The sequence below is a fragment of the Hemiscyllium ocellatum genome, chromosome 4 (assembly GCF_020745735.1).
Source record: "Hemiscyllium ocellatum isolate sHemOce1 chromosome 4, sHemOce1.pat.X.cur, whole genome shotgun sequence".
Lineage (NCBI taxonomy): Eukaryota > Metazoa > Chordata > Chondrichthyes > Orectolobiformes > Hemiscylliidae > Hemiscyllium > Hemiscyllium ocellatum.
In genome coordinates, this window is record NC_083404.1 from 89,988,594 (window position 1) to 90,003,281 (window position 14,688).

General features: G+C 40.9%; 1 protein-coding gene across 1 annotated transcript in view; it reads left to right on the plus strand.

Annotated features, from left to right (window-relative positions):
- Positions 1–14,688, plus strand: part of emilin2b (elastin microfibril interfacer 2b) — an 83,142-nt gene that overhangs the window by 41,504 nt on the left and 26,950 nt on the right. The window contains exon 5 of the mRNA XM_060823605.1: positions 6,747–6,941. Coding sequence (XP_060679588.1) covers positions 6,747–6,941 — 195 coding nt within the window. The remainder of the gene's footprint in view (positions 1–6,746; positions 6,942–14,688) is intronic.

The window sequence follows — 14,688 nt, forward strand, 5'->3', positions numbered from 1 at the left end:
ACTCAATATACAGTATTAGGTTATTCTGTTGATCCAAAATTTAAAACCTAAGCAGTTTTTGGAAGTTCATTGGGAACTCTGTATTCATACTAAAAATACTGCAGCTGAACAAGAAAGTGGTTGAGAAATTGGTGCTAAATTGAGGTTAAGGGGCACAGTCTGTCTGCAGATTCTGGCTCCAGGAGCTTTGCATCACTAACTGGCTTCTAAACTTAACTCCAGTATTAAGTATATGGTTTCTTTGAAGTGATTCACTCACTGGGAGCTAACAATACATTTGGCAGTGCAGCTGTGGTTGTTGATATAGGCTGGGTTATGACTAGTTTGATCCAATGACAATGTTTATTAGTTTTTGACCCAAGGCTAGTTACTTTAAATTGCCCTCATTTGGTTTGAGTGCACCCTCCCCCACTTTGAATCCCCCAGCTTGAAGTGGTGATTTTCCCACGCTTGGAAACTTGTATCATGTTGGACTGTGTCTCCTGAAACAGAAAATACCACACTTCTTGCCCATTTCCTCTCAACTTGTATTCCCAAGTAAATCACCATTAATTCATTATTCACCTTTATTATCCATTTTTCATCCTTCATCATGTATCCATAACATTGTAATTCACTGCAGCATTTACTGTAGTCCATCATTAACACTCCTGCTGATTTGGTTCATGTGCGATACACATACAGTCTATCCAATAACATACAAATTAAAAGCAGAAGTGACTCATTCAGTTTCTTGAGACTACCCTATTATTTGGTAATTGTTATGGGCCAGACCAAACCCTCTCAAAATATTCAGAAGATGGTCGCGACCCTAACGTTGTCTTATTTTAAAGGTAAATGTAAATGCATTCCAGAAGCAATTCGATTGGTCAAACTATCGAATTTAAAGCACATCACACTATATTCATCCACGACACTTAAAATACAACAATAGAAAGAAGGCATTTAGAATAACTTAACTCTATTGGAAAGCTTAACAGGAATTATTCTGTTCAGATACAGTATGACTAATTAACTGTTCCAATATTGTAGCATCCCATACACACACCCTTGGCAAAAAGAAAATTCAAACACATTTGTCTCACATATAACTCCTGTACCAGGTATAGAATCCCCTGTTTTTGGCTGTAACTGAGAAAGGGAAAGAATAGCTTTCACTTCTTCAAGGCTGCAACAGCAATCGCTGAAAGCCAAAGTAAAGATCTTAGTTCTGTGAGAGTTTGACCGCACCCAATCAGGCTGCTTCTGTTGTTCCAGGATTGTGAAGAAAACACCACCAAGGCCTCACCAAGGCCTTACTAGCAATTCTGGTAGACTGCTCGTTCACCTCTGCCTTGAAACCTCTCTTCAAATAAATCCTGAAAAAATAACCTCTTAAAGCCAGAGTATCGTCACCCGTAACATCACTGCTTTCCTGCCTATTTTAAAACCCTTTGACTGCCTTGTCAGACAAAAATGTAAGTCTTCAAGGAGCAGAAGAATTGACATTTCAAGCATAAGCCCTTTATCAGGAACTGCTTATGCCCAAAACGTTGATTCTCCTGCCCCTCAGATGCTGCCTGACCAGCTGTGCTTTTCCAGTACCACACGCTTGACTCTGATCTCTAGTATTTGCAATCCTCACTTTCTACAAGAATGTGAATCTTGTTATTATGTAAATCAGCCTTAAAATATTCAGTGAATCAGTCTCCATTGCTCTCTGGGAAAGAGAGATCCACAGCTAATGAATTTCTGAGAGTTACAAATATCTAATCCCTACATTAAGTGGAAGCAGTTTTACTTTGAAATTGTGTTTGCTAGATCTAGTTTCTCACCTGAGGGGAAATATCCTTTTGGCATCATCCCTGTCAAGTCCTCTGAGGATCATCTCTTGGTCTTCTACAGTCCAGTGGACGCAGACTCAACCTATCCTGCCTTTCCTCCTAAAATAAAAGGAATCTTTTGAGTGAATCTTCTCTGAAGTGCAGTATGTGTAGATGTTTCTGATCATGTGAGGGTCATTCCGTCTTGTAGATAACTTCCAAACTCACCTATTTGTGGTCAAAGGTCTGGACTTACCTTTATGAACTACACTGAAAGATGATGAATGAGAGAGAGAGAGAGAGAGAGAGATGCTGCTGTGGTGTAGTAATCTTTCAGAGCTGTATGCCTTGTGTTTCATTCTTCCTTTACCCACTGTTTAACCCTTTCTGAGGGTCCCCAGATGTATTGTTTTCTGACTGATCTACTCAAGGCAGTGAAAACAAACAAAAATGATTGGTCCCCTTTGTTTTGTTCTCTGATTCCCTATCAAGCTGGTTTTGGGAGACAATGAGGACTCTGATCTTGAATATTATATAATGTGTGGACTGCCTTCCAATGGATTCTGTTATCTCTTTGATTTTCACAATGTCGCAAAGGGGAGGTGAATGCCTCGTGGTATTATTATCAGACTAATAATCCGGAAACTGAGCAAAATGTTCTTGGCACGTGGGTTCAAATCCCATCAATGCTGATGATGGAATTTGAGCTCAATTTTTTTTAATATCTGGAATTAAGAGCTTACTGATCAGTGTGAAACAATTATCGATTGTCAGAAAAACCCATCTGGCTCACGAGTGACAGGGAAGGAAATCTGCCATCCTCACCTGGTCTGGCTTAAATATGACTCAAGATCCTCAGCAATGCGGTTGACTCCCGAAATTACCCAGCACACCTCTCAGTTGTATCAATCACTACGAGATCGCAATGAAGAAATGAAACCAGGAAGGACCAGCTGGCATTGACATTGGCACCAGATGCGACAGTGGCAGAAACAGCACTGTTGACCCTGCAAAGGTTCAAGAAGACAGCTCACCACTGCCTTCTCCAGGGCAACTAGCAGTAGGAAATCAATGCTGGCCCAGCCAGCAATGCCCACGTCCTGCGAATTAATTTTAAAAAAAGGCGCCATTGTCTCCCAAGTCAGTTTGGAGCTGCCAGTTCGGTGACAGATGTCTCTCTTGGGGGGAGTTGGTTTTAGTTTAGTTTCTGAAAAGCTTTAGCCTTTCTGGTTCTGGGAAAAATAGCCTGCATTTTAAATAGGGCCCATAAGTTTGCAGATGACACTAAAATTGGAGGACAGCGAAGAAGGTTACCTCAGAGTACAACAGGATCTTGTTCAGATGAGCCAATGAGCTGAGGAGTGGCAGATGGAGTTTAATTTAGATAAATGTAAGATGCTGCATTTTGAAAGGCAAATCAGGGCAGGATTTATACGCTTAACGGTAAGGTCCTGAGGAGAGTTGCTGAACAAAGAGACTTTGGAGTGTCCTTGAATGTGAATTCACAGGTAGATAGTGCCATGAAGAAGGTGTATGGTATACTTACCTTTATTGGTCAATGCATTGAGTATAGGAGTTAGAAGGTCATGTTGATTCTGTACAGGATATTGGTTTGGACACTTTTGGAATATTATATGCAATTCTGGTCTCCCTCCTATAGGAAGGATGTTGTGAAATCTTTTCTGAATCCTTTTTGAGGATCTTGACAGAGTTGGAGGGTTTGAGCTGTAGGGAAAGGCTGAATATGCTGGGACTGTTTTCCCTGGAGTGTCGGAGGCTGAGGGATGACCTTACAGAGATTTATAAAATCATGAGGGGCATGGATAGGGTAAATAGGCAATGACATTTTCCTGGTATGAGGGGGGAGTCCAAAACTAGAGGGCATAGGTTTAAGGTGAGAGGGGAAAGATATAAGGGGCAACTTGTTTATGCAGAGTGTGGTGTGTGCATGGAATGAGCTGCCAGAGGAATTGGTGGAGGCAGGTATGATTGCAACATTTAAAATGTACCTGGATGGGTATATGAATAGGAGGGGTTTAGATGGACATGGGCCAACTGCTGGCAAATGAAATTAGATTTATATAGGTTAGCTGATCAGAATGAATGAGTTGGATTGAAGGATCTGTTTCCATGCTGTACATCTCTATGACTCTACTCAAAACACACCCTGGCAAAAACCTTTAATTAAAATGATAACTCTTCATATGCCAGATGTGGTCCCACCAAACAAAATTTCCTGACTTTTATATTCCATTCTTCTTGAAATAAACAACAACATTCCTTTTGTCTTGCTGATGATTTCTTGTACCTGTCTAGCACCTGCAGGTGATTAGAGGGCCAGGTATCTAAAATCTCTTTGTGGATACAATACTTCACCAGCTACAACAAAAATCAAAATTGCTTGAGAAACTCAACAGATCTGGTCACATCTGTGGAGAGAGAAACAGAGTTAATGCTTTGAGTCGAGTGACCTTTCTTCATCTGCTAACATGGCGAGGATCTGTGGGAATGCATGTGAAACACCATTTACAACTCCACAGATACTGAAGGAGACTGTGTCCGTATGCCACAACACCTGGAAAATGTTCAACCTTGGACTAATAAGTAACACGTACCATTTGCGTCACAAGTGCCAGGCAATACCCATCTCCAAGAAGAGAGAATTTAATCAGTTCCCTTTAACATTCAATGACATTACGATCACTGATTTGCCTACTGTTAACATCCTGAGCAGAAACTCACCTGGATCATCCATGTAAATATTTTGGCTACAAGATGGGGTGAGTGACTGCAGATTCTGTGGCAGGTAACTCATAACCCAGCTCTCACCCTCCACCCAAGTCTATCCATCAATTTATAAAAATGGTTTAGATGAGAATAAAGAAGGTATGGTTATAAGTTTGCAGATGACACCAAAATTAGTGATGTAGTGGACAAGTGAAAAAGGGTATCTAAGATTACAAAGAGATCTTGATCAATTAGGTCAATGGGCTGTGGAGGGGTAGATGGAATTTAATCTGGATAAATGTGAGTTATTGCCTTTTGGTAAAACAAGCAAGGCTAGGACCTATACAACTAAAGATATGGCCTGGAGTTGTCAAACAGAGAGATCTAGCAGTTCAGGTACATTTGTCGAGGTTGTCCAGAGCATTGGTGGGGCCTCTTCTGGAGTATTGTGTCCAGTTCTGGTCTCCCTGTTACAGGAAGGATATTATTAAACTAGAGAATGTGAGAAACGCTTTACCAGAATGTTGCTGGGAATGGAGGTTTGCATTAATAGGAGAGGCTGGGTAGGCTGGGATTTTTTCTATTGGAGTGTAGGACCTTACGGAGGTTTATAAAATCATGAAGGGTTTAAATAAAGTGATTGGCAGGTGTCTTTTCCCTAGGGTGGGAAATTTCAAGACCAGGGCAAATTTTTAAGGGAGAAAGATTTTAAAAACGACACTGGGGGCAGTTTTTTTATACACAGAGAGTGGCTTGTGTGTAGAATGAACTTCCAGAGGAAGTGGTGGATGGTGCTACAGTTACAACGTTTAAAAGTCAATTGGATAAGTTTGTGAATAAGAAATGTTTGAAGGGATATGAACCAAGCGCAGGCAAGTAGGACGAGTTTAGTTTTGGAAACTTGGCTGGCATGGAGGGGAGTTAGACTGAAGGATCTGTTTCCATGCTATATGATTTTATGACTTGAAAAGGCATAAGTTTGGACTGTTATGGAATGCTTTCAACTTCTGGAGGAGAGTAGCTCCAGCAACATTCAAGAAAGCTTAATATCATAAAGTAGCCCACTTGATTGATACCCCATTCACCCCTTTAACATCCATTCCTTCAACCACCAACACAGAGCAGCAGCTGTAGTGTGTGCCATTTACAGGATGCATTACAGCAACTTGTTTCCTTTGTTAACTTTTTCCAAATCTGCAACCTTTGTCATCTATAATGACAAGGGAAGATGATGAACATGGCCCTGCTAGTTCTTCTTCAAGCCATGTGCCATCTTGCCTTGAAAATACATCGCCATTCCTTCACTGCTATTAGATCAAAGACCTGGAGCTCCCTAACATCGGGGTGAAGTAGCTCTACCAGATGAATGGCAGAGCTTCAGGAGGAGCCTCAACACTACCTTCATCAGAGCAATTTAAAATGGGCAATAAATGCTGGCCTTACTAGTAATGCTGACATACCCCAAAAGAAAAGAAAATACACAATTCCCTAAAGGAGGACTGGAGTTGTGGCATCAGCAGTAGTTGTAATTTGTATTCCAAGATTCATTCACTACCTTAGGTAGAATCATTGAATAAATATTAAATGGAGTATTTGGAACTGTTTTAGTTAAAGTGGTATATCCCCCCACATCGTTGTAAGAGTTCCATATTCTTTTCCCTTGTTGGCCTGATGAAGCACACTGAATATGTATGAAATATTTTCTTTTTTAGGATTGAGCCAACACACATGAAATTCCCACCATCAGATCTCTTAGAGTTGGATTACTATTCTCAATGGGAGTAATTAAATATTAAACCGTTCTACGCAATTAAGCTTAATGGTATGATTCTTCATGGACTAAGCTGCATTGATTGATTTAAAACATCCTGCAAGTTCTACAGTCCGGACTGCCCTTTAGTTTCTCACTTAGGAAACTCAGAGATTCTGAGTATTGGTTCTTGAACTTTTTAGCTATGCACATTTCCAATTTGTCAACAGGACTATTTGGCTGTAGTAGTCATCATAACTATTTCTGTGCTAGTCCTGAAATAAGATTGTCTACTCCAGACACAGCAGGAATTGTAATGTGTATCTTCCTCAGCTTCATGATACATTTTCACATTACACAGTGAATTTTCCTATTGGGAAGTAAATGTTTCTAGTACAAGCAGTGTGAGTGATTAGCACGTTAACGTGCCTACAATAAATAGAGATTCTGTTTTTATTTTACTTTAGTGGAAAGAGGCCAAGCGGGACCCCCAGGCCCACCCAAGCCAAGACATCCCCCCGTCACAGGAACAAGCTATGGTGTCATTGGGGAGGTAGGTTATGCAGGCCCCCCAGGATCAATGGATACATCAGATGTTAGTGGTTCTCACGAAACAAAACAGCAAATTACACCAGCTCCGGGTAGAGACCATGAACTGTCGGGTGAGTACAGTTTTTATAACATTCAGGTCATAAATACAGTGTTATAGTTATGGATTATGATCTTTCTTCATCGCCTTTATTTTATTTGTAAGATATACTGTTAGTCTTAAAGTTTTGAACACAAGTTCTTTGTTCAAAAGTATAAAGTTGAACTCTTTACATTTTGTGTTTTGTAATGGTGCCTTCATACTACAGCACTGTCACTTGGAAGGACTTTAACTTCAGTGTAATACAGAAATTAAACAAAAAGAACAAAAGAGAAGTACAGCACAGCAACAGACCCTTCGGCCCTCCAAGCCTGTGCTGATCATCATGCTCTAAATGAACTAAAAACAAACCCTTCTACCCTATTCAGTCTGTATCTCTCTATTCCGTCCATATTCATGTAACCATCCGGATACCTCTTAAATGTGCCTGCTTCCACCTCCAATTCTAGCAGTGCGCTCCAGGATCCTACCAGTCTGTGCATGCAAAACTTCCTTCATACGTCTCCCTTAAACTTTAATCCTCTCACCTTGAATCTGTGTCCCCTTGTAATTGAAACTTAAACCCTAGGAAAAAGTCTTTGACTATTCACCCTATCTATGCCTCTCATAACTTTGCAGAACTTCTTTCACGTCTCCTCTCAGCCACTACCATTCCAGTGAAAACAATCCTAGTCGTTTCAACCTTTGCTCATAGCCAATGTCCTTGTGACCAGACAACATCCTGGTGAGCCTTCTCTGCACTGTCTCCAAAGCTTTCATATCCTTCTGGTAGTGGGGTGACCAAAACTACACACGATACTCCAAATGCGGCCAAAGAAGAGTTTTTTTTTATATAGCTGCAGCATTGTTTGCCAACTCTTGTACTCCATATCCTGGTCGATGAAGGCAAGCACGCCATATGCTTTCTTAATCACCTTGGCTACCTGTATTGCCACTTGTCAGGAATTGTGGACTTGCATGCCCAGATCTGTCTGTATGTTAATGTTTCTAAGGATTCTGCCTTTTACAGTATAAATCACACATAAATTTGATCCTCCAAAATGCATCACATTGCATTTGTCAGGATTACACTCCATCTGCCATTTCTGTGCCTAAGTTGCCAATCTTTCTATATCCTGTTGTATCCTTTCACAATTGTCAGCACTATCAACAACTCTACCAATCTTCGTGTCATCTGCAAAGTTACTAATCAGACCACCCACTTTTCCTCTAGATTATTTATATATACTACAAACAACAGAGGACCTAAGACTGATCCCTGTGGAACACCACTAGTTACCGATCTCTATTTTGAAAAACATCTTTCCACTGCTACCCTCTGACTTCTGTGACCAAGCCAGTTTTGTATTCATCTAGCTGGTCAACTCTGAATCCCATGTGATTTTAATATTTATACCAATCTGTCATGTGGGACTTTATCTAAAGTCCATATAAACTACATCCACAGCTCTTCCCTCAACAATTATATTTGTCACCTCTTCAAGGGATTCAATCAGGTTCATAAGACATGACCTTCCCTGAACACTGATATAAAGTACTCATTAAGGATCTCTCCCACTTCCTGTGGCTCCATGCGTAACTTCCCTTCTTTGTCCTTGAGTGGGTCTACTCTTTCCCTTGCTACCCTCTCACTTCTAATATATGAATAAAAAAACCTTAGCATTTTCCTTGACCCGGTTTACTAAAGACATTAGCCTTCCTAATTGTGTGTTTAAGTTCCTTCCTAATTTCCCTAGACTCCTCAAGGGCTTTCTCAGCGACCTCAACCTTTCATATGTATCCTTTTGATTAAGCTCACAATTTCCTTTGTCATCCATGTTTCCCGAATCCTGCCATTCCTACCCTTCAGTTTTGCAAGGGAATGCAAGTCCTGCGCTTTAATCAACTGTTTTTTAAAAGTCTCCCATATGCCAGATGTAAGTTTACCCAGATGTAGATAAGCAATGCTTCTAGTGATTCTGATTGTACGGAGTGTCACTTAAGCAAATGGTTTAATGAAACATACTGCATCAGCAGCTGATCTTCCCACAACATCTCGAAATGATTGCAACCAGAAAATTCATAGCAAGTTCCATATTTAAACATACTTTTTGTGGTGCTGTTAATGTTTTGAATTATAAATGATTACATTCCATTGATACTGGGAACCAATACATACACAAACATTTGAGGTGGATCTGTATATTTTAAACTTCCTATCTGAACTTAGAAGTATAGTATCCCTACAGTATGGTAACAGGTCATTCAGTCCATTGAGTCCACACTGACCGTCCGAAGAGCATCCCACGCCATCCCCATAACTCTGCATTTCCCATGGCTTATCCACCTATCCGGCACATCCCTGGACACTTTGGGCAATTTGACATGGGTACCTAATCTGCACATCTTTGGATCGGGGGAGGAAAACAGAGCACCCAGAGGAAACCCACACAGACACAGGGAGAACATGCAAACTCCACACAGACAGTCATCTGAAAGTGGAATTGAACCCAGATCCCTGGCACTATGAGGCAGCTGTGCTAACCACAAATTAATTTTACCAAGAGTGAAAGTGGAATTTCTGAAACTGTTTGATAAATTGTCAAATAATGTGATGGGGCTATCACTTTTTGTAATTTTAGACAGTCATAATAATGTAATAATAATGAAAACTCTTTGGTACTTTGTTGATTGTTCTTATCTCTACCGAACATTGTAATGATACCAATGGTGGAACTCACCCCTGAATTAAGAAGTCCTACTCTCAAGGCTGCACTCCTGGAACTTAAATACAGCATCTAGGCTGACTTTTAAATGCAATTCTGAGGAAATGCTGCAGTGTCAGAGGTTTTCAAATGTGAGGTTAAACTTCCATGGAGACGGTGGTTCATATGTGGAATGAATTACTAGAGGATATGATACAACAATTGAAAAACATTTGGACACATACACAAATAGGAAAGGTTTAGATGGATATGGGCCAAATGCAAGCAAATGGGACTAGTTCAGTTTGAGAAACTTGGTTGCCGTGGGTAAGTTGGACTGAAGGGTCTATTTCCATGCTGTATGACTCTATGACACTAATGCTCTGTTTCCCATCTCAGCTGGATCTAAAAGGTTCCAGGCACTATTTGATAAAAAGCAGATTCTCTGCATTTTTAAGCCAATATTACTCCCACAAGCAACACTGTTGTTTATGGTAGTTTGCTGAGTCTAACTTGACTGCTTGTGGTTCCCTTCATTATAATGTAATTTGATTTTGAATATACTTAATTTGCTATGATGCACTCATGACATTTGACAACACTAAATAGACGTGAGTTTGTTCCTTTCTAATCCTGTATCTTTTCTTGATCTAAACTACAAGTATATGTATTCACTTACTGCAAGGGTTCCATCTGCTGGAACTCTTGCCTTCCTGTTAACGACATGAAAGCCAGCATGATAAAAGTTTCATGCAATGGTTCAGGAAACATACAGTGTGTGAAGAAACTGAACCCCCTTGTCATTTTTCATGCAATCAAGAAATAAATATATATGTTAAGATAAAATTCAACAACATCTGTTTTGTAGACCATTTGCTGTGAACAAACTGCTGATATTGGTAATGAGCCTAAACAAGTTAACCTAACCATAAAGGAACCATCCAGTAGCTGTAAAATGACAAAAATCCAACTTTAAGTTTGAAAGTGAGAAGGGTGAGTCAGAAAACAAGGTTCTATATTAGGTAAGTGGCAGAATCTGACCTATAGGGCATTGGTTAGCTCAGTTGACTGGATGGCTGGTTTATGATACCAACAGCATGGGTTCAATTCCTGCATATGCTAAGGTTACCATGAAGGACTCTTCTTCTCAATCTCTCCCCTCACCCGAGACACAATGACCCTCAGATTAAAGCACCACCAGTCATCTCTCTCTCACGAGAGAGCAGCCCTCTGGTCTGGTATGACAGTGGTGACTTTTTATTAGACTAGATTATTAATGGATACGGTGGAGTAGGTTCAATTGTCACAATGTATTTTGTAGACCACAAGAACTGATACACTCCTAACGGACTTGTGTGATTAAAGTCAGTTACCAGTGGCAATGAGAATGTAGGCCCATAAATATGAGGAAGGGCTGATATGAAGGTAAAGAACAGAAATGATCCCACAGACTGGGAAAAATCTGAAGAACAACAAAGAAATGCAAAGAAAGTGCTAAGAACTCTAGAAAGTGAATGTAAAAAGATTTGCAAGTGTTTTCAAAAAGGAGAACACAAGGATATTACACAGATATTGAGAAAAAGAGCAGCAAGAGAAACATGATTTCTCAGTGACAGGCAGCATTGACATGTTGATGGGAATCAGAGATTGACAAATTTACAGTATATTTGGCATCGACCTTCACAACTGAGAATAAAGATAAAATAACAGAGACAAAAGAAAATTACAATCAGCTCAAAGGGTGGAATTAACTAGATTTGAATTAGAAAATCAGGGTGATGGACAAGCTAGCATTATTAAACATCGAGATATCTCCAGGTCTTAATGGCTTCCTGATATAAATAAAGTAGTTGAGGAAACTTTTGATCCAACTGTAAAGATCTTCCAAAACACGCTACTCAGGAATTGTCCCCTAAGATTGGAAAACCACTGATGTCACCACTATTAAAGAAGGGCAAAAGTGATAAACTCAGAAATTACAGACATATTAGTCTAATGTGAGAAGTTGCTAGAATCTGTCAATAGTGATACAGTCACTGGAGTATTTGGACAAATATGAGCTGATCAAGGTAAGCTAATATCCCTGTGAAATGATTATGTTGTGTCTGATGAACGTAGTTGAATTATTTGAGAAGGTAAATAAAACAAAAAAGTGGTGTATTGGCGGAGATTATTTCTGTGGACTTTCAGAAGACATTCAGCCAGATTTCACAGATTAAAATAGTGGCTCAGTGGTTAGCACTGCTGCCTCACAGCAACAGGGTCCCGGCTTTGATTCCAGCCTCAGATGACTGTGTGGAGTTTGCACATTCTCCCCGTGTCTGTGTGGGTTTCCTCTGGGTGCTCCGGTTTCCTCCCACAGTCCAACAGTCCAAAGATGTGCAGATCAGGTGAATTGGCCATGCTAAATTGCCTACAGTGTGAGATGCACTAGCCAAAGGGAAATGGGTCTGGGTGAGTTACTTTTTGGAGGATCGGTGTGGACTGGTTTGGGCCGAAGGGCCTGTTTCCACAATTTAAGGAATATAATCTAATCTAATCTGATCTAATACCTTGAAACAATGAGAACACGTAGAATTAGTAACAACCATATTGACTTAGATAGGGCTTTGTTTGGAGGGACGAGATTGAGAGTAGGGAATTGAGATGTTTTACTTGTGATTTTCTTCAAGGAGCTGTACTGGGGCTTTTCACTATATAACCCATTTGATGAAGAATATCTAACTTGTATTAACATTAAATGAGTGGCACATTAGTGTAGTAGAGCTGATCAAAGAGCAGGCACTGGATTTAGTGGTGTGTAATGAGGCAGGCTTGATTCGGCAGCTTAAGCTGAAGGAACCCTTTGGGCAGCGAGCACAACATGATAGAATTCGCCCCGCACTAGGAAGAAGCTGGAATCAGATATAATGGTCCTACAGTTAAGTAAAGGCAACTACAAAGACATCAGAGAAAACGTGGCCAGAATTGATTTGGTGGGGGGGGGGGGGGTGGTAGCAGGAGAGATGATGGAGCAGGAATCCCTGGAGGTAATTTGGGAGGCAAAACAGAAATTCATCCCAAGAAAGAAGAAACATACTAAGGGCTAGAAGGCAACTAATGCTTACAAGGGAAGTGAGGGACAGCATAAAAGCAAATAAAAGGCATACAGTGTAGTGAAGATTAGTGGGAAGCCAGAGGATTGGGAAACCGTTAAAAACCAGCAGAGGATAATTAAAAAAGAAATAAGAGGAAGAAGATGAAATATGAGGGTAAGCTAGCTAATAACATAAAAAATTGTGAAGTTTTTTTTAGAAATACAAACAGTGGGGGATCCAAGATGGTGGCAGCCCAGCAAGTCTGAGTCTATAGTGCTCCTCCCAAGACTTGGGCAAAGTGGGCCACCCGCCTCCACCACACTCACCAAATCATTTAAAATAGTTTTTACTTGATGTAATTAGTTGCTCAGTACTGAATTTAAACAATTTAATCTCCTGTAAAAATGACTAAAAGGGAAGGGAGCCCGCAGTTCTCAGCAGGCAGGAACCCCTCCCCCACCCACCCCAACTGCAGCCGTCCCGGGGGACTTACCTACGGTGGCGAGCCTCGTGGAAATAATTTCCAAACTTGATGCGAAGATCGACACCTTCATTGAAGAGCCCCGGAGCAGATGGAATTCACTCTCAGCCGCGCTACAAAAGCACGACCGAGACATCAAGGAAATCGAGCGCCGAGTCGAAGGGGCGGACCTAAAGGCCGCGACCTCTGAGACTATAGCTCAGCCGTGGATCGGGTCTGGACTCTCGAATAGCGAGTCCGGATTTAGACAATCACATTGATGACCTTGAGAATCGAGGTCGCCAAAAAAATATTTGTTTGCTGGGCCTTCCTGAATGGGAAGAGGAACGCCAGCTTACAGTGTTCCATGAGCAGTGGCTTCCACAGCTTTTAAATCTGAAGGCTGGATCAGGCCGGGTAAGGGTGGAACGGGCCTACCGGGTTGCAATGTGCGGGCCCGGCTCAAACCAGCGCCCCTGCCCGGTCCTATTCCGGCTGCAGAGCTACAAGGAGAGGCAGCTTCCAGAAATCTTGGGAAAGATCCCCAAGCCATGATTTATAAAGGATCCAAGATTATGTTATTCTAGGACTTTTCCCCAGCTCTGGTCTGAAAGAGGAAGGTGTTTGACGAAGTGAAGAAGCGTTCAAGGGACTTAAATATTCAATACTCCTTACGCTACCTAGCAATGGTAGGCTTTAACCATGAAGGGTCCATGTACAACTTCGGATCGCCGGAGAAGGCCAAGGAATTTTTGGACTCTCTAGATAAATTGTAAGAGTTAATTGATGTTGTTTTGCCCTCCCCCACCCCGCTTTACACCCCCTTTTTTTTAATTAATCCCTTTCATTACCTTACTGTTTAATATTATCTTCGGGGAGTGGGGAGAGAGGTTTATTTATTTGTTCTTTACTTAGCGATTTTCTCCCCCCTCTCTTTTTTTATATATATATAGGCCGGGGAATCTAGTTAATCTAGGTGGGGGGAGGTGGTTAACTTATCCTATTTTATCTCTGTCTTCAGGTGCAGGGTTGTTTTCCCCTGTTATTTTGTATTACTATATTTAATTATTATTTGTTGAGACTGTAATTTTATAGTTATATATGTTTATACATGGTATTAATATTGCCAAATATATCCAGGTGTTGGTGTGGGTGGGTGGGGGGGGGGGGCGGGGTGAGAGGTAGGGTGCTCACTGTTAACTCTAGCACTGTAGTATATTTGAATTTTCTTTATTCTATCGTGGGGTGCCTAGGTCAAGGATGGGGCACTGATTGGGAGAGGATATGATGGGCTTTTGGAAAGGAAGTGATGCTCTCTGGGAAAAAGGGGGAAAATCTCCATTTAAATACTTTTGTTTATTTAGAAGTAGTTTTTAATTATATTGATGTGAGTGTATTAAAGAGCCTTTAGTTTTGTGAATTTTATATGCTCTATGCTCGAGATGTTCTGGATAGCGTTTCCCTTCCCGAGGGGTCTCGGACTTGCCCAGACGATTATGGTTAATCAGTCGGTTAAGTGGTGCACCTGGAATGTCAAGG